Source organism: Penicillium angulare (assembly GCF_028827245.1).
Source record: "Penicillium angulare strain IBT 27051 chromosome Unknown utg000011l_segment0_segment0, whole genome shotgun sequence".
Classification (NCBI taxonomy): Eukaryota; Fungi; Ascomycota; class Eurotiomycetes; order Eurotiales; family Aspergillaceae; genus Penicillium; species Penicillium angulare.
Window position 1 is genome coordinate 70248 of NW_026623170.1, and position 18245 is coordinate 88492.

At 46.2% G+C, this 18245-nt stretch overlaps 10 protein-coding genes across 10 annotated transcripts; 5 read left to right on the forward strand and 5 right to left on the reverse strand.

Annotated features, from left to right (window-relative positions):
- Nucleotides 1–167: 167 nt before the first annotated feature.
- Nucleotides 168–697, reverse strand: N7478_012215 (DUF504 domain-containing protein; the record flags this gene model as incomplete). The annotated part of the gene is made up of 2 exons (XM_056928429.1): nucleotides 168–430; nucleotides 514–697. The coding sequence occupies 2 exons, from the start codon at nucleotides 695–697 to the stop codon at nucleotides 168–170; spliced, it is 447 nt and encodes a 148-aa protein (XP_056772987.1).
- Nucleotides 698–1639: 942 nt separating this feature from the next.
- On the reverse strand, nucleotides 1640–2233 carry N7478_012216 (uncharacterized protein; the record flags this gene model as incomplete). The annotated part of the gene is made up of 1 exon (XM_056928430.1): nucleotides 1640–2233. The coding sequence occupies one exon, from the start codon at nucleotides 2231–2233 to the stop codon at nucleotides 1640–1642; it is 594 nt and encodes a 197-aa protein (XP_056772988.1).
- Nucleotides 2234–4021: 1788 nt separating this feature from the next.
- On the reverse strand, nucleotides 4022–5035 carry N7478_012217 (zinc-binding alcohol dehydrogenase family protein; the record flags this gene model as incomplete). Its single annotated transcript, XM_056928431.1, has 1 exon — nucleotides 4022–5035. The coding sequence occupies one exon, from the start codon at nucleotides 5033–5035 to the stop codon at nucleotides 4022–4024; it is 1014 nt and encodes a 337-aa protein (XP_056772989.1).
- A 1506-nt stretch (nucleotides 5036–6541) lies between these two features.
- On the forward strand, nucleotides 6542–7909 carry N7478_012218 (uncharacterized protein; the record flags this gene model as incomplete). Its single annotated transcript, XM_056928432.1, has 4 exons — nucleotides 6542–6853; nucleotides 6906–7049; nucleotides 7098–7784; nucleotides 7841–7909. The coding sequence occupies 4 exons, from the start codon at nucleotides 6542–6544 to the stop codon at nucleotides 7907–7909; spliced, it is 1212 nt and encodes a 403-aa protein (XP_056772990.1).
- Nucleotides 7910–8207: 298 nt separating this feature from the next.
- On the reverse strand, nucleotides 8208–9888 carry N7478_012219 (tRNA-dihydrouridine synthase family protein; the record flags this gene model as incomplete). Its single annotated transcript, XM_056928433.1, has 2 exons — nucleotides 8208–9686; nucleotides 9751–9888. 2 exons carry the CDS (start codon nucleotides 9886–9888, stop codon nucleotides 8208–8210), a joined length of 1617 nt encoding a protein of 538 aa, XP_056772991.1.
- A 395-nt stretch (nucleotides 9889–10283) lies between these two features.
- Nucleotides 10284–11828, forward strand: N7478_012220 (WD40 repeat domain-containing protein; the record flags this gene model as incomplete). Its single annotated transcript, XM_056928434.1, has 3 exons — nucleotides 10284–10308; nucleotides 10358–11157; nucleotides 11211–11828. The coding sequence occupies 3 exons, from the start codon at nucleotides 10284–10286 to the stop codon at nucleotides 11826–11828; spliced, it is 1443 nt and encodes a 480-aa protein (XP_056772992.1).
- A 594-nt stretch (nucleotides 11829–12422) lies between these two features.
- On the forward strand, nucleotides 12423–12987 carry N7478_012221 (uncharacterized protein; the record flags this gene model as incomplete). The annotated part of the gene is made up of 2 exons (XM_056928435.1): nucleotides 12423–12453; nucleotides 12521–12987. The coding sequence occupies 2 exons, from the start codon at nucleotides 12423–12425 to the stop codon at nucleotides 12985–12987; spliced, it is 498 nt and encodes a 165-aa protein (XP_056772993.1).
- An 870-nt stretch (nucleotides 12988–13857) lies between these two features.
- N7478_012222 (40S ribosomal protein eS25) lies at nucleotides 13858–14449 on the forward strand (the record flags this gene model as incomplete). The annotated part of the gene is made up of 4 exons (XM_056928436.1): nucleotides 13858–13860; nucleotides 13935–13977; nucleotides 14161–14370; nucleotides 14427–14449. 4 exons carry the CDS (start codon nucleotides 13858–13860, stop codon nucleotides 14447–14449), a joined length of 279 nt encoding a protein of 92 aa, XP_056772994.1.
- Nucleotides 14450–14844: 395 nt separating this feature from the next.
- Nucleotides 14845–15727, reverse strand: N7478_012223 (putative heme/steroid binding domain protein; the record flags this gene model as incomplete). The annotated part of the gene is made up of 2 exons (XM_056928437.1): nucleotides 14845–15345; nucleotides 15479–15727. The coding sequence occupies 2 exons, from the start codon at nucleotides 15725–15727 to the stop codon at nucleotides 14845–14847; spliced, it is 750 nt and encodes a 249-aa protein (XP_056772995.1).
- A 1399-nt stretch (nucleotides 15728–17126) lies between these two features.
- Nucleotides 17127–18138, forward strand: N7478_012224 (GTR/RAG family Ras-related GTP-binding protein; the record flags this gene model as incomplete). The annotated part of the gene is made up of 3 exons (XM_056928438.1): nucleotides 17127–17188; nucleotides 17241–17924; nucleotides 17982–18138. 3 exons carry the CDS (start codon nucleotides 17127–17129, stop codon nucleotides 18136–18138), a joined length of 903 nt encoding a protein of 300 aa, XP_056772996.1.
- Nucleotides 18139–18245: the final 107 nt, after the last annotated feature.

Below are 18245 nucleotides of genomic sequence, written 5' to 3' on the forward strand. Positions count from 1 at the left end.
AGCGATCAACAAAGAAATGGGGCATCACGCTTCTTCAATGCGGAAGGCGCGTTTCTCTCAGTTTCCCAAGTCCACTGGGCGCATACAATAAAGAGGCACTTCAAGTTGGGCATAAAGGGTATATCATTGTTGGTTTATGACACTTGAAAGATATGTATTTGTACACATTAATTCAAAAATGCCAGTTCACTGAATGCCGAATTCCCACTGCTAAATATCGTGTCAATCCGCCTGCGCCGATCCCACACAACATCCCCATTCACATGCTTGATATAAAGTACACGATGCTGTGGAATAAATTCCTCATGTGTAGATTCTTTCTTCCAGCCATCAAAGGAGACCTCTAGCTCGCCCTCAAATCTATCCAAGAATACAATCATATAGTCATCCGGACTGAAGCTCTCGTCCCAAATGATGCGGTTGATGACGTCTGCCACAAAAAGAATTACTATGCCGGTTCCCCATGTCTAAATGCGTATCAGAGAAAGAGAAAGAGAGAGAGAGATAAGATACCTGCTGCGGGCCGTAGTCTGTTTTCTCCAGACTTCCCTTCTAGCGGGGGTGAATAGGACTGCTCGCGCTGAAACTCGCTATGCTGCATCGATGGACTGCCCGATCGAGATCGAGGACTCTGATTCAGGCCTTCATGCGCATTCTCAGCGCAGCTGGTATCGTTGGAGGGAAGAGGAGAAGCCATGATCCGAAATTGAAATGTCTGAATGGGTTTTTGGATTATTGAATGCCATGTTAGCTGGAACCATCAAGCTTATAAGCTGCGCCCATCGCATCTAGCTTTGCCTTGCCGACCGACCATCTTCACAATCCTAGATGACTCCGAAACAAATGTCTTGGCTAGGCGCTCAGCGATCCATTTTTCGTATGATATTCTGTAAAAACATCGTGGGGTTGTCCGGCTCTGACTCTAGCCTTGCAGAATGAGTCAATGGGGTGGAGGCCTCTTTGTTTGGGGCTGATGATATGAGTCATGGGCCATAAGCCTCCTGGGGCCGAACGTTCTTTGTTCAGGGGTATCTCGCATCCAATCGCCCACAATAAAAAGAAAAAAAAAGTCACGAGGTAATTTGGTTTCTAGACGGAAAGTCGTTGATTGAGCGCGACGCGGTGTTTCTATTAGCGCATCCAGGTGGGTGTATTTAAAATGCAGGTTCCCGAGAGTTGCCCTGGTCTCGGCCCTTAAGGCGACCGTGGTGTCAACACAAGCGCTAACGACACTCCACGTCATTTCCCATTGCCATACTGTGTCACTGCCATTGCTTTTAGGTTCTTGTCATTACTTTTGGGTCCAAGTTATTACTTTAGGATCCATGTCACTACTTTAGAGTCCATGTGATTACTTTACGAACGACTATATCTTGTTTGTCTACCACCTGGGTATATTAAAAACTACAGATTACAGATGTGCTCTTTCAAGTCCTACTTATACCCTCTCAAAAAACTCTAGATCAATGAATTGCTATTATCAGAACATATATTATGATAGGAAATCCGTTTAATAGAATCTTGATAGAATTTATATCGTGTATAGCCTGTCCTGTATCTCAGAGGGCTCAATAGTACATAAAAAACATGGTCCTTCAACCTTGGAAGTGCGAAAGGTATCTTTCACCCGATAGCCAACCTACATCACCGCACACGATTGATTCTGAAGTCCCGTGTGATCGACGAAGAACTCGTCCAATGGCAAGTTTTCCTCACCAGAAGCTCCCGATAAATTCCCAGGCCCACTCTCAAGCGAGAAATCGCTTATATGCTCTTGTGAAACTCGCTGAGGGCGCACCGGAAACTGGGGAGAACCATATTGCGTGGGTTCCTCGGTCTGATTATTTATAGGAAATAGCATCGATGCACTCGACTGATAAATAGATGAGTCCGGGCGTTTAATCGCATTAAGAAGCTTGATGACAGAAATCGAGTCGTGATAATGATACAGCCAAGCGATAAGCGCTGCCAGAATTTTAGATCCGATCGCAGCCACGGCAAATTGCCACATTTTCGGCTTCGATTCATTCACTTCCAATGTATTCATACCGAATACAGAAGCCACGGTAGATATAGGAATGAATACAAAAGCTAGAATCTGAAGATTCTGCGATTGCACCGCTTGGCCTGAAGCTCTTCGGCTTTCTGAAATGGCGAGCATACCAAGCATGGACTCTGATACTTTTCCCAGTTGTTCAGCCCATCCCTCTAGAAGTTTCTCATATTCACGCATTTGGCTGAGTGCTGGAAGTTCTTCGTCTGTATCCAGTATGATGCTTTTCACGGAATCTATGACAACAGTAATCGTGCGATGCAATTTCTCGAAATCATGTTTTCGCTGCAAAACTTCTTCAATCAAGTCCAGATCTCCTGATATGGGTGCTCTTGCCTCGGAAATATTTCTTGGACGCGTTGGAGCATGACTTTCCACTTCATAGACGGGAAAAAGATGATTGTTTCAGCGACTTGCCTGCGTACATTTGGAACACTTGTACTGGCACTGGCATATTTATTTAGAAGGTTCGAGTGAATGATATGATAACAGCTATCTCCAGATTACCCAGGAAGCTTAATAACTTCACCAAACTCTAAGAAGTCTTCAAATGTGCCAAATTCTCGACTCAAATGGTGGGTTGCTCGGCGCTTCACTGTTGGTATGGTGTCCACCAGAATAATTTGAGAATCTATTTCTAATATCAGTACAGTTTTGAAGAGTTTCCATTTCCAAACAAACCATTAGGCCCTAATATCCAAGCTATTCTCTGAAAGTAGGCGTAAGTATCCATCCACAAACGCAACAAATGACCAAGCTGGCCATTTTGAGGCGCGTCGATGGGTTCATCTTCACGAATCCCGGAAAGAGCCCCATTACTCTGGTACGTCTCCGGGTAGTCGAAGACAATGAATTTCGAGCTCTGAGATTGAAAAGTAACAACTCCGTTCAGATATTGTTCAAAAGCTATTGGGTCAACATAGAAAGTTTGACCCAGATATAATATTCCTTCAGCTTGCACATCCTCGGCGATTATGATTCATCTATCGTTTGATTTGGAACGTGCCGACAACATTTCTCGTTCCAGTATAAGCTTAGGGCCAGGAACACCGTAGCGATTCACCGGGCTGAGTCTGCCACCAGCGCTATCCTGGACAATCAAAGATCCAACGAATGAGGTATCGTGTGAATGAGCATTATTTTTTGACGATGCGCTGAGCAGAGTCTCTGTGGGTTTTGGCAGATGCGGCTTTAAACGAGATAAGGACTTGATATAGCGGTGATAAGATCCCTGAAACTGAGGCCCTGAAGGTTGCCGTCAACCTTGATTCATATTTAATATGAAGCTGATCGCCTATGTATAAATCTGATGACTTGGCTTCTTACCTTGCAGCTGAGTTCCGATTGAAGATGTGCGATCGAGCTTACTGTTTAGCTGAGCGGGGGTATCTTTCGGCAAGGCACCATTTCGTATAACATATCCGACACGTGATTTTAGCTACGTGATCTTTGCTCCTACGTAAAACTGGGTTGCTATTGCTGGAAATAAAGAGTTCGTTTGTAATTATGAATGGCTATGTCGTACCAAAAGATTGCGAAGCCACTGCCATTTAGTTTTGCCATTGGTGGTAGTTGGCGGGTAGGGGGCCTTCTAGAAGCTCTGAGCCTCCAACTTGGCATCTTGGAATTGTCTTGGAATTTACAAAGAAGCATTACGCGTAGTTTTAGAAATTTGCTATTATCCGTATTGTGAGGCTGAGGATTGAAAGAGAATCCCTCTGTTGCTGTCATGAAAGGCGATCCTAGGCCAGACTGTATCAAGACTCTAGTTCTGAATACATTAAGCATTTTCCTTTTCCTTTTCTTTTTCAATAGTTGTGTCAAAATTCAGTTTCCATGCTCCAGATGATTTCAATACTCAAAAAAGAAAATACATAAAGAAAGCAAACTCGACCAGTAACAGAAAATAGGGTTTCACAAAACAACTGCCTTGCAAATGAGGTAACAATCACCTTTATCCTTTCAAGCTTACAGAGTAACAATAATCTTCTGAGCGGATGTTCCTTTAGCCTGTAGATCAACAGCACCCTGAATACTCTCCAATCCATGTCCAGCAATCAAAGGACTCGGTGCAGGGGTGAAAGTGCCAACCTTGAGCGCCTTGGGTAGGAAGTCCTCATAAATGGCCTTACCGACATGATTATCCTTGAGAGTGGTACCAAAGATGTGCTTGACAGTGATACCCTCAGGAGACTCGAAGCCAGGCTTAACAGTAGACACGAATTTATTTCCCTCAGACTTGCGAACAACCTCAACAGTCATAGGGGTAGCAACGAAGCCAATGCAGTCCAAAGCACCAGCCAGAGTCTTGCCCTGAAGTGCCGCGGTAATTTCCTGAACAACAGTAGGGCTATTGTAATCAAAAACCTGGCTAGCACCGAGTTTCTTGACTATTTCAAAATTCTTCGGTGATGCGGTGGTGAAAACCTCATATCCTGCAGAGACGACGAGCTGAATAGCATTGCTTCCCACGCTGCTAGCACCACCCCAAACGAGAACTACTCCACTGTTGACACCACGGGGCTCTGTTGGGAGTTGAAGACCCAGGTGATCATCCTGAAAAAGACCACAAGAAGCAGTCGAGAGGCCGAGAGGAACAACACAGCCCTCTTCGTATGAGATATTATCCGGGAGCTCACTGGCCATGTTGGTCAGGATAACGGTATAGTTTTGGAAAGCGAAGTCCCGAATGCTCTTTGTAGCAAATCCCGCTCCATGACCAATAACTCGATCGCCGATCTTGAACCTGGTGACATTGGGGCCAATAGCGACAACTTCGCCTGCAACATCTTGGCCAAGGATTGCTGGGTAGGTGATGGGGAACCAAGCCCTGGTTTGAATACCACCATCTACAGGGGCAATGGCCAGTGCATGATTTTTGACAAGAATTTCGTTGGCTTCGGGAGTATATGTCGGTGCTTCCTTAACCACGAACGGGTGAGCTTTGGGCTCGAGGATCCACGCAGCAGAGTTGGTAGTCATTGTGAAATATTTGGTGGAAAGATGCGAGATCAAACTTTGGTGGTTCAAATTTTGAAGATAGGCTGTATTCGGAAAAACTTGAATAAGTTGTGATAGTTTCAATTGGTTGTTGGTAACTGAGATTGAAGAACTTGAAGTTGTTGAATATATGATTCTTGGAGGGCTCTATGCTCTCTATATATACCTTTGGAAAGTTTCTATACACGTGAGCTCTATTTCCATGGAGCAACTTAGGATAAACACAATAAATTATCTCCGAGCACACAATCTCCAACTTTAGGTCCGATTCACGAGCTTATGCCCGGCGAAGATGGAGTTATTGGAGCCGCTCATACAAACACAGCGCAAGGCTAACCAAATGGGGTTAGTTCATAGTGACAGTTCGGCCTAGCGCAAGGCTAACCGTTTTGGGATTAATGGAGATGTCTACATCAAGAACCCAAGATTATGGCATCAAATAACAAAAATGAATAACAAATGGAATGAAGCAAGCAAATTTGTAAGGTCATAATATAACCGGAAGTATTTATTTGGTTCATTGGCATGAGAAAGCCGACTGTATTGCATAAGTCGCTATCATGTACCTATACGGTCGGAGTTCGGGACCAATAGCATTGTATTCAATTCATCTATTGGTGCACATGGAAGACACTGCGTTTGAGAAGACTTTGAGGACATTACTAATAACATTAAAATGCTTAGAAACCACTATAGTGAGTTTTGGACAGCACCAATCAACTACATATACAGCTTAATTTATCATTTCTAAGAACTAATAACTAATCCCCACTTTACCGGGCCCGGGGCGATCACTCCGGCCCCCAAATCAGCCCCATCGAGTTAGCGTTGAGCGCACCTCAACTTCCGCTGGTCTCCATCCTGCCATTTGCAGCAGCGCTATGTCCGATTCTCCGTCTCGGTCCTGTTTCCTCGGGTAAGATACATTTAATGCCTTGGTAATAACCGGCACTATGGTTTACCACGGCCCCTCTAGGGGATGTGAGACATGCAAGGAGAGAAGGAAAAAGGTATGAAGCAATAGAAACCTTTAAATTCATTCCCCACTCACTGGCAGGAGGATTATTCCACTCCACACTACCGCTAGTAGTACCTGGGTGATAGATGCGATGAATACGGCTAATGCGGATTCACATCGATAGTGTGATGAGAATCGCCCAGTATGTGCTAGTTACAGCTCCTTGAGGCACATTGTTCTACTCCCGGTTGAGAACGGCCCGGACACACCACAATATAAGATACTGACTATCACGATCATGCATTTAGTCTTGCTTGAGATGCCTCAAGGCCGGTCGTACATGCCGTGGCTATGAAAATAGCGGAAATCTTATCTTCCGCCCCCATCTGACAAACACCAATAATCAGAGTCAGCCGCAGCCGAAATCTGTCCCAACAGCAAGAAAATGCAGTTTACCAACTCGCGAAATAGATCCGAAAAACGGATTGCTTTATCAAGATGGCCCACCCAAGGAGGTCACTCATGAAGAGATGAGAAAGTTCGCTTTACAGGCCTTTTTCTATGACTACTGCATACCCACTTCTCACTCCTCCCTATCCGGTGGATTTTTGTCTGGATTAGAGCCTATGGTTCGAAACCTGGGGCTAGACTCCCCTGTCGCAGACGCATGCAGGGCTGCAGCCTTTGCTAGCCATGGAATAAAACTACACCGAAAGTTCTTGATCTATCAGGCCGAAATACTTCATCAGAATCTGCTCCGGCACTTAGCTCTTCGCATACAAACACCAGCGGCCAATAGTAAAGAAAATTTGACCATCGCAGTGCTGCTGGGCTTATATCAGGTATTTGACTCGATAAATCCATGTTAAATGAAAACTCTCTAACGATTGATAGATGATTATTTCTGAAGAAAATAATCCAGGTCACCATACGGCGCATGCTGCAGGCGTAGCTGCGATTTTGCAGATTGATAATAATTACTCGCGGGTTTTACAGACTGTCTTGACTGGGCATCCGCTTCTCCTGGGTAGCAGGCAAGTGAGTTTCTTCTTTTTGCGAGCCATGATGCTAGTTCTAACGTTATAGAAAATTGGGATTCCTTCTCCACGAGTTGAGATCGGAATCGACCGTTGGTTATTGAATATCTTGATCAAGTTCTCTCCCATGTGGAAGCGAATGGAGGCATTCTTCGCAGGAGTACCCAATGCACAGGATATCTTTGATCTGGCCCTCGACATCAAGCCAGAATTAATAATCCTCGACCGTGAGCTTGAAGACTGGCAAAAATCTCAAAAAGAAGAATTCAAACCTGTCACAATAGACTCGGGTGTACCACCCTCCATAAACCCAGGGGCAGGCTACTATCCTGGGCGGGTGGACATGTACATCGACCTATATGTTGCCACCCTATGGAATATTTCTCGCATTGCCCTTTGCATTCTTAAAAATTTGATGGCAAGGCTTCCGACTATGCCCAGCGATGACTCGTACAGTGAACCCGATCAACAGACGGCATTTCATATGGCAGAAGACATGATCGCATCTCTCCCATATCATTTGTCAGAGGACTTACAGATCTTTCTAAAAGACAGACATAAGCATACCAAGATCACGAACCCTGGACGCCCTGCGGGTGGTTTATTGATTATGCACGCCATACACGCTGCTTCTCGCCTGGAGATATTGCCGCTAGACATGCGCGAGTATTTTGAAACGTGTCTTACTTGGATGGGAAAACGGATGGGGATTGGACAGGCTGCCTTTTTAGCTGAGGTAAGTATTCTGCCTGGCTCTACCTATTCAATATTGCCTCTAATTTGTTATACTAGGCCTCTGGAATCGATAGCAAATATCTCATGGATGGCTGGCTTCTCATTTTATTGGGGCTTCTGGTTTAGATGTAGGTCAAAAGGGTAGAAGATATCTCCGGCTCGAGCACTGTATAGTACCCCGGAAAGACGAGAAGAATAACTAGACATTTCCAGAATCCCGACTGAAAGATATAACATTGAACTTAGCAGTGCCCAGGTTGTTTCAATATACTAAGATCAATACTAATTTAGTGACTGGTATGTAATGAACCAGTTTCAGTAATATTTCGCTAAACTCCATGCAAATGGATTGTCCCAAAAGGAACTATGTATACATGCTTCCGGGGTATGTTCTATGTCTTCATCGATGACGGGCCAATTGCTTTCAGCCACTGACAAGACGATCAGGAGTCAAGGTTGTCGAGGTATCAGTCTCACCGTCAGCAGGAGTGGAGGTTCCCTCAGAGACAGGAGTCTTGGCATCTAAAGATTCTTTCCCTGCCTCTTTCTTGGCCTCTACCTTCCCATCTTTCTGGTTTTTCGCACCTCCCTTCTGTTGCAAAGCTCCAGTTTCCATAGCTTCTTCTGGTAAGAGTCGAACATGCGGCTGGCAGACCCACCACGGGCGTCCATATTCTGCAATGGTAGCTTTGGATCCAGTTAAAGTAGGATCGTGGGACTTCTCAAACTTCTCCGGAGACTCATCGTATTCCTTCAGTCCATCCTTGATGGCCTGCTCCACGAGTCTCAAGACATTCTCAAAAGCAGGCATGTCACCAGGTCTCGACCGAGCAAGGGCATCGCGCACATTGGTGTGAGTAGCGACCATGGGTCTAAGGACTTGGAAAAGGTGGCCTTGCATGACACCCAGACTGGCAGAGTTTGGCCGCTTAGTCTTTTCTCTCTTTTGTTTCTTTTTCGGGGGACCGTCGTTCTCGCAATCTTCGGCGTTTTCATTAAATTTTTCCTTCTCATCCACTGGGTCTGACGGGAGGAAAAGAGGTTTCCTCTCAGGCACGGGCTGCTCTAGAACATATTTGTAAATGATGTCGAGGTATCGTCGGAGGATCGCATCGATTCTGTAGCCACCCTTGCCGTGGCGATCCCGCCAGTAGTCTCGAGTTCCAGTGCCAGGCGCTGGCGGTCTGCTGAATATAGTTGGGTCGGAAAGATTTCCTTCGGCGCTCATTACACCGTCTGCGCCCGTCTCTTTGAGACACGTCTCGATATCGTCATGGTTGAGAATATTTCCATTGGCGAAGATCACAGTATCAGGCGGTAAGTTATCACGTAAATAGCGAATGTAAGTCCAGTCTGCGACGCCTGTTTCGTGGCCCTTCTGCTCTCGTCTGCGCCCGTGGACTGTGATGATGTTTGCGCCTGCGGAGAGTATCATCTTGGCATATTCAAGGGTTTTCTCCTTGGTCTCTTGGATGCGAAACTTCGCAGTTACTGGTACATCGAGCTCGGTGTGCAATTTATTGATCAGCTTGTAGATCAAGTCCCAGTCTTCTTGAAGGAAGGCACCGTAGTGACCTTTGCGAGCGATTCCTTGTGGACATCCCAGATTCAGATCCACGGCGTCGCAAAAGGGCGCAACGTGTCTTGCTGCCTCTAAAAACTCGTTCGGGTCGTTTGCGCAGAATTGTACGACGAGGGGCCGGTCAAACGCTGGGTTTCCGTCGAGGAACAGTTCGTCCTTCTTCTTCGTCGCATCACCAGCCGATCCACGGGTTGGCTGAAAGTGTCCAGATCGCACCCTCGCTTGCTCCTTAAAAAGTCGGGCATGGTACATGGGGGAATATGCGAGCAGATCTTTTTGTTCGTCCGGGGGCAAAAAGGACCGAGAAAGCATGCGCCATGCCTGAAGAGAGATGGATTGTCAGTAATTAGCGGACAGACTATTTAATATGAGAAAGAGGACTCACAAACTCAGACCGATCTACCATCGGAGCTACAATGTACTTGGGGCTACCAATGCTCTCATAGAATTGTCTACCTTGTAGTTTCTTGGTTGGAGCAGCTGCGGAGACCGCACTGTTTTGCGGTGCAGCTTCACACGCCATTCTGGGAGGTAATTGGGTCGTCCTTCGGATGGATTGTCCCAGCCACGGGACTAGTCGCTTCAAGAACCCTATTTTGGCTATTGCAACGACAAGTTGTCCGGGGTTTAAGCGGGGAGTTGGATACTTTTTTCTCGCGCCAACTCGTCCTTATCGCGGGCGCAACAATGTTTATCCGTGTCTTATCGGGCTCACATAGAACGAAAAGTCGCGGAACAGCTTCAACCAGTTAAGACAATCAAGTGTCTGTGATTTTTCGAAAGTGAAGTAAAGTTTGTTGCATGACGCTGGGTGGGATGATACCGGCTTTGAAACTATTTCATACCCCAGAAATTAGAGGACAAACGCTCGTCTTGCGCTTCTCGTCCCATATCAGCGCGTCTTATTGATAGTCAACAATGGATAGTTCAACCACAGGAGGAGGTTCGTTTGGTCCAATTCGTGATTGTGACTAAAACTGATACTTGCATAGGCCCCCTCTCGATGGTGATTTCCGATGACGGTCTTTTTGCAGCCCATCTCAACGCGAAAGGCCTGATAATTTACTCGGACGTTACTTCTGAATATAAAGAGGCCCAAACATCAAGAATTAAAGAGAACAATGTCAAGGCTCTCAAATTCTGCTCAACAAAATCTTTGAGCAGCAGCGGATCAAAACGTCATTTGCTAATTGCAAACGAATCACGCGTCTCAATTTGGCAGTTACTACCGTTACAACTAGTCGCCGAGATCGAAAATATCGAGCCTGGCGCCTTGAATATCGAGTTCGGTGGAAATGATAGCGAAGTAATCGTCTTCCATGCATGGAATACTAAGATGGCAGTTCACTCAATAGAAGATGGCAGAACTTCCGTGATCAAAACTCCCAAATCTGCACACCCTCTTGGATTTGGGTTTCGCCCTGACTCCAATCAACTTGCGATTCTTTTAAAGCCCGAAACTTCTGATATACTCACCATCCACCACCCTTCATCCTACGAGCTTCTCAATCGTGCAGTACTCCCGACTATTGACGCACAAGGCTTGAAATGGAGCCCAGATGGGAAATGGATTGCTATATGGGATACCGCTAGCTCGGGCACCAAGGTGATCGTACTTACTGCAGACGGTCAGCTGTTTAGGACTTATAATGGACCATCGGGTGTGGACGAGGCGTTTGATCTAGGCGTCAAGCAGATTGAATGGAGCCCTGCAGCTGGTCCCGACGGGACCTCAGACGTTCTCGCCGTGGGCAAAGTCAACGGCAATATTGATCTTTTGCGAACTCGTACCGTAAGGTTATTTGACCTTTGCAATACAAATTTCACCCTGCTAAGAAGTCATAGTTCTCATCTTCCACCACACTATCTCATGTATTTCCTACCGACCAAAACGCTCCAGTCATCTGGCGCGAGCGACACCTAAGTGCTATGGGCGACGCAGAATATGCAGAGACGACAAGCTCATCGGCATTAAATATGAGCCCCGATTTACCCGGTCCGCCTCGAGGCGTAGCAATCATGTCATTTAGCCCCGACGGAAATCTTCTGAGTACCGTTGACACCATGCGATCGAATGTGGTTTGGATATGGGCCTTGGACGGTAGCCCGAGATTGGCCTCTGTCTTGGTACACGAACAGCCAGTAAGACAATTGGTCTGGCATTCTTCTACGCCCCAGCTCCTCATCAACACAATCACCAATACATTGCCCTCGGTGCGATGGTGGTCGCCGCAAAGTCACCCTGTAATCGCCCGGGTCCCGACTCACAGAAATGAAAGTGGGAAATACGAAGTGAAATGGTTGGCGGGATCCGATAATGACTCGGTCTTTTGGTTTGGCTCATCAGAAGAATATGTCGTGGGCTACCTCTCTGCCCAGGAACAGTCTGTGCAATTTGAAGTATTGAACTCCTTGACAAATCAGGGAAATGGAAACCATTCTGGCAGTCTAAGTCGGAACTAACGACGGAATGAACGTCCCCGACAAGCTTTTGATATATGTAATACCCTCGCAAAGACCAAAACTTGTTTTGAGATCATAAGATAATGATTATGAGAGTATGGATTTTAAAATTGAAGTGCTTCGCAGCAACATACCATTTTTGTCTTGTTCATCCACGGGGCTGTGTTCCCCAGTCTATTTTATACTGATGTGATGAGATTGATCTGATGTATAATAAAATGCCTTAGGTAGAAACTAGGTAAGGCTAATTATATGATAGCATATTCATACTATACAAGTGCTGATAGGCTCAATAGTAGTATGTGCTCTGTCTCTTCTGCTACTGAGTTTTGTGTTTTGTGAACTGAGGCATTGTTGTCCTACAATGGTTTCTTTGTTCCCCGCCAAAAAGGCCATCAAGTCACAGCTTCAGTTCTTCCTCACATCTTCAAGCTATTATCTCCAACGCTCTCACCCATCTCTCCTTGCCTGACCATCAATATTTCTTTATCAAGGACAATAGGCCTGGCCCTCATCACCTTTGATAAGTCAGCGCCCAGAAAAGGGACGCCAATCATCCAAAAAGCCACGCTATTGACATTTCCTCTCACTATCATGGAAAGACTACCGAGCCCATTCCCAACAGGTATGGTCAAACGATCCCGTCTTCTCAATACATCCGACCCAGAAATCTCTTGCTAACAAAATCAAAGTGTACCTGGATGAGCCTGAAGACCAAAGCTATATTGCAACGAGGCCACTCTTCCAGGACCCATACCCGCTTCAGCTGTGGAGGCCTGATCGCCCCAAAAAAGAATGCCTGACGATTCCGATGAGCGTGCACCACTTACTCCGGCGACAGTATGTTCCATACAAGGCATTCCTTGAGAAGTATTCCAATATCAAGGAAAGCGAAGTGTGGATTGGGGTGGACATGGATCGTTTTTGCCTCGACCCTCGATCTCGGGAGGACTTCATTGCTTGTGTGCAGGAAGCGTTTCAGTATAGCAAGTTCTACATGTCAGAAAATCCTAAGGTAGCACCTTGTGTCGATCGGGGCTTTTGGATTCAAATGCGGGGATATTTCCCTGGTCCGCGATTTGAAATGATGATGGAAGCTGCGAAACGTCATATGCAACTGGTGGACAGACTGATCAAGGCTGGATATGTGATTCTTTGAAAGTGAGGGTGGTGCATTGTTCCTCATCTTCAGATGAGTGAGAGGAGAGCCCTTTGAGTTTTGCTTTTTCGGATCGCCTATGAAGGCTTTCTATGGAAATGTTTGCTAAGCCCATATCTTATTCAGATAGTTTCAGTTTATCTTTCTGAATGTTGCGACAAATGGATTCGGATCCTGGAAGCCTATATCGGTAGTGTAAGCATGGCGAAGGCGTACTAGGTTACACACCCTTCCAAAGTTCCAAGATAGGATACAGCATGAAGCTCCAGTCCTCTGAGTGAACATTCAATTAATGATCTTGAACTTGGGAGCCTAAATGAGTACATTTTTTTAGTTCATCATATTCTATACGAATGGTAGACCATTGGGCCCTTCAAATGCCGGGATGAATAACGTTGGCACATAGTGTACGGTATAATGTATCAGTAGCCAATCACTAGCCTGGAGCTCAGTGTCTCCAGTTATAGGCTCTAGAACTGTGGAGGTGTCCTGTCCCTTGGACATCATCATTGCCGATCTCATGTATTGGCTGGATTGACGATGTATTCTTCGGCCAAAAACGTATACACCATGGACCGTATTTGGTTTTAGATTGAGCTTATATTAGTTAAAATGAAGACCTTAATTGAATTACAACTATCGAGCATCAGTGAACTGCAAAGCTTGATTTGATGAATTCCTTCTTCCATCTAGTTGATTATATAATATATGGTTAAGCCTTTGGCCAATAAAATGACGTTGACTAACCGAGTGCTATCACCTGACCTGGGGCTTAGGGCTTCCCTATCTTAGTCATGCCCCACGCCCTTTTCGCACTTAGAACCCGTCCAGCCTTACTCTTTCCTTGAACCATCCACCTCAACAGACAAAATGGTAAGCGCATACCTCAAATCCCTAGACCTATGCTGGCTTTCCCCGACAGATATTAACATGATTTCGTGAAACAGGCCCCCGCAGCACAGAAGAAGAAGAAGTGGTCCAAGGGCAAGGGTACGATATCCCCCACAACTCCATCTGCAACCCGACCGTGACAACGAGTTCCAACTTTCGTCGGATCCCCCGGAAACAACGAGAGAGCAACCGGAATAGTTATTGCGATCGCTTCCACCCCCCGCGCATTCCCGTTCTGAGTCGATAACGAACCGTTGAACTAATAATTCTTCAACTATACAGTAAAGGACAAGGCCCAGCACTCCGTTGTCCTTGACAAGACCACCGCCGAGAAGCTCAACAAGGATGTTCAGTCCTACCGTCTGATCACCGTTGCCACCCTCGTCGATCGTCTCAAGATCAACGGCAGCCTTGCCCGCCAGGCTCTCGCTGACCTCGAGGAGCGCGGTGAGATCAAGAAGGTTGTTGGTCACAGCAGCCTGAACATCTACAGTGCGTTTTTCTCTTCCGATCGAATTTCCAACAGCCAAATCTAACCTTTTTTTTAGCCCGTGCCATCACCGCCGAGTAAACGTATCCGTCTCTCGACTTTTCTCGCGGTTCTTTTATCTCCTTGCTACGAATGATATCATTTTACATGGGAAGCTTCGGCTGGGCGTGATGCATGGATTCGACGCCTGATATTTCGGAAGTGTGGTACTTTCGCCCTTCTGGACTAGTCTGGTAGAACGAATGAAACAAAAAGTTACAAAACTTCCATATTTTTCCTTCGCAACGCTTATAAATTGCTCTCGGATATTCTTCGTCCATATACGAAATGGAAGGTTATGAAAGTCGTAATGGGCCAACGCTATAGGCAAGTGCTAGAACGGAGCTTGGAAAGATATTTACAAAACGAATTATTGGGAGCTTCGACTTCACCTGGACATTATATGTCCCGTGTAAAATAATCCAATGATCCAGACCCTATGAGTCCTCCGCCATTTCACTTCTCTTTGGGCGCTGCTTCTGCGCTCCATCGCAAAGCACTCGCTTCCCAAATTCAGGATCCTTCTCCAACTCTGACCCAACCACTCGCCCAACTTGAAAGTATTTCTGAGAATTCCCGAAGAATCCCTGCCATCTCGCAACAGTCTTCTCAACCTGTGCACGCGCGTGTCGCAACTCCCGTTCGCGTCGCACTTTTTTCTCTCCTGACGTCAAGCCTTCATCCACGTCCTCCACAGGCATGAACATTTCTTCCACGCCAGTCATGTCGGCCGTTAGATCCTCCTGGAAACAACCGGTGACAAAGGCACGGGTTGCGTCTTTTCCTGCGAAAAAGTGATACCCCCCGCCTGGACCGTACATGGCCGGGTTGGCGGAGACATCGAAGATATGGCCATTGACAGCTACGTAGATAGGGAGGGACTCGTCATTGCCGTCGTAGCGGGAGAGTTCAGCAGGAGTAAGCTTAACCGGTCCGGTCTAGTGATAAGTAAATCAGATCAGCATGATTGAGCCATTCATATTGAGCACTGTCCTGTGGCTATTTCGTATGTTTCGTTTCTTCGTAGAGTGGGGTGGGTAGCGAGAAAGAAGAGCTAGCTGTGTTGCTTACCATGTAGTGCTTCACGACTGGCCACCTCGAGAACCAGGGTTTGTAGCCGAATAGCATCGACTCCCCATTAGTCATGTAGTAAGAGATGCCCAAAGTGACAATAGTAAACGTGGCAATAAGACGTATCACGTCAATCACACTGATACCCTGCTCTTCGCCAGACTTCGGACGGTCTTGCGATCGGCTTTGTGGCTTCTTTTGCCCATTGTCCTTGGCTGAGGCAGCCTGGCGCTGACGAATTTCCGACATTGGTGGATTTCAAGTATGGAGATGAGGTGTAAGGTTCAGAAAATGAAAGCGAGTCAGTGTATGGAGACCAGCACAAGACTAGTTTGGGCAATGATCAGGGAATCCACGAAGTCCGATAGCCCGATAGTCCCGATAACGAGGATAACAAGCGCGATAACGGTGCCCGCCAAGGGCATCTCCGCCTTTTCCTCCTACCTCACTACAGTGCGACATACCCCTCGACACCAGATCCCTGTACTTTTGGAATTGTGCTTCCTGTGTCCAGTAATACGCTTATCCACTTGTGTGCTTCCTTGCCTGAGCTCCGCACTCTTTAGGGAAAGCATGTCGCAGTGAATGCCGCAGCCCGATCCCTGTGCCACAATTATTCTGGGCTGGTCTAGTATTCGATGTTCATACAATTGAATCAAATTACGCCCCTGGTTTCCTACGAATATTCACCTGCTTATCCTTCATATCATTGACTCTTGTATGTCTACTATGCGGAGTTCCCGGTTTCATATGCGCATTAAAGCTGACCTACCCCGCAGAAGGCGTTCGCGTTCTCCGACTAGCTAAGCTAGCTACCCGCGGAGCTTCTAATTAGATGGAGGTAAGAAATGTGCAGCTCCATATCATGCCTGCTTTTTATAAATTTCGCCCCCTTCTCTTCTATTTCCCATCTTTGCGGTCTCGTCTCATCTACCTGGGTGATCATCACTGGTCCCGGCGGCGGGCGGCGGGCGGCGCCATGGTGAGACAGATGCTTGGTTCCGGGCATTTTTGTGTGTGATTTCGGCGGCAATAGAAGGCCCATAGCTTCTTTTATACAGGCCGTATGTCTTTCTAGAAGCCCCGGACTGGTCACAATCATACCCGTTGAATATATCACTGGAGCTCTTGTCGGTGTGGACTTCGGAGAGTATTACATGTCAGCCCCCTTTTGAGCCTTTTAAAAGGCCTTGAAAGGTGATTGCCTGCTCTAAGTGGCATGTGATATATTTGCTTTTCCCACTGAGTGTGGAATTTCCAATATCTTTGCGCCCACTTCCTTCTTCCTAGAGAGCTCCATGTGGATAATCCAATATGCCCTTTGCCTCCGTCCGAAGATCTCGCTCTTTGGACCTTGACGTTGACCGCTGCTTGTCAAGCAATTATCTATCATATGTCGCTTCAACATATAAGACCAGTGCCCAGCTAAGTCTTGAACTTCTATTACAGGGAACCAATTATGCCGGTGGCTCGGCACTGCCCAGATCATCTCTTATTCCCAGTACTCAAGCTCGCGATGCTAAACCACGATTACTCCTCATGGGGTTACGCCGGTATGTGTAACATCATTCTTGAAATACCAAAAAACAGAATCTAACTTGATTTCAGGAGCGGTAAATCATCTATCGCCAGCGTAGTCTTTCACAAAATGCCCCCAAATGAAACCCTCTTTTTGGAATCCACAACTCGAATCCAAAAAGACTCAATTCAGTGAGAAAAGAAACCTTTCAGCACCTCCACTATTTGTTAACCCACTTCACAGTTCCTTTATGGATTTTCAAGTCTGGGATTTTCCAGGCCAGCTTGAATATCTTGAGCCATCATTCGATCTCGAAGACATCTTCGGCAGCCTGGGAGCGCTAGTCTGGGTCATCGATGCTCAAGATGATTACCTCGACTCTGTAGCTCGGTTAAACCGTACTATCCTAACTGTCCAGCAATATTACCCTGGGATCAATATCGAGGTCTTCATCCACAAGGTCGATGGGCTCTCAGACGAGTATCGCACCGATACCTTTCAGGATATTGTACAACGTATCTCAGATGAGCTTAGCGATGCTGGATACGAAAATGCACCTGTGCACTACTATCTTACCTCCATTTACGATTACTCAGTCTTCGAGGCCTTCAGCAAGGTCATCCAAAAACTTATTCCCAATCTCTCCACTCTTGAGAACTTGATCAACACACTTGGCAACAACTGTGGCTTCGAAAAGACATATCTCTTTGATGTTCTCAGCAAAATCTATATTGCCTCTGATACTCGCCCTGTTGACATGGCTTGCTATGAAATGTGCTCGGACTATATCGATGTGATTGTTGATATCTCCGAGCTCTATTCATGGGATCATCCCGAGCGTCGACCTAAGGGTGAGCAGATTCAGGAGGCAGAAAGCCATGTTGTGCTACATGATGAGACTATGATCCACTTAATGGAGATGAACAAGTATGACTATCTTGCCCCTTGAAGAATCGATAGTTGGTTGCTGACTATTGGCTCTAGATACCTTTGCCTCGTTTCTGTCATACGAAACCCCGAAGCTAAAGAAAAGCGAGGCCTAATTGATATGAATTGTCGCACGTTCCAAGATGCTCTTAACGATGTTTTCTCTCGCAGCTGGGAGCAACTTGAGCAACTGGAAGATCAAACCAGTGCTTAAGGTAATATACCATTACTTTAGCTTAGTTCAAGGAAGAAAAATAAATTCGATTCCAAAGTTTCCAATTGAATGGTGGCAGATATTCAACATCCAGCATAACACTCTTT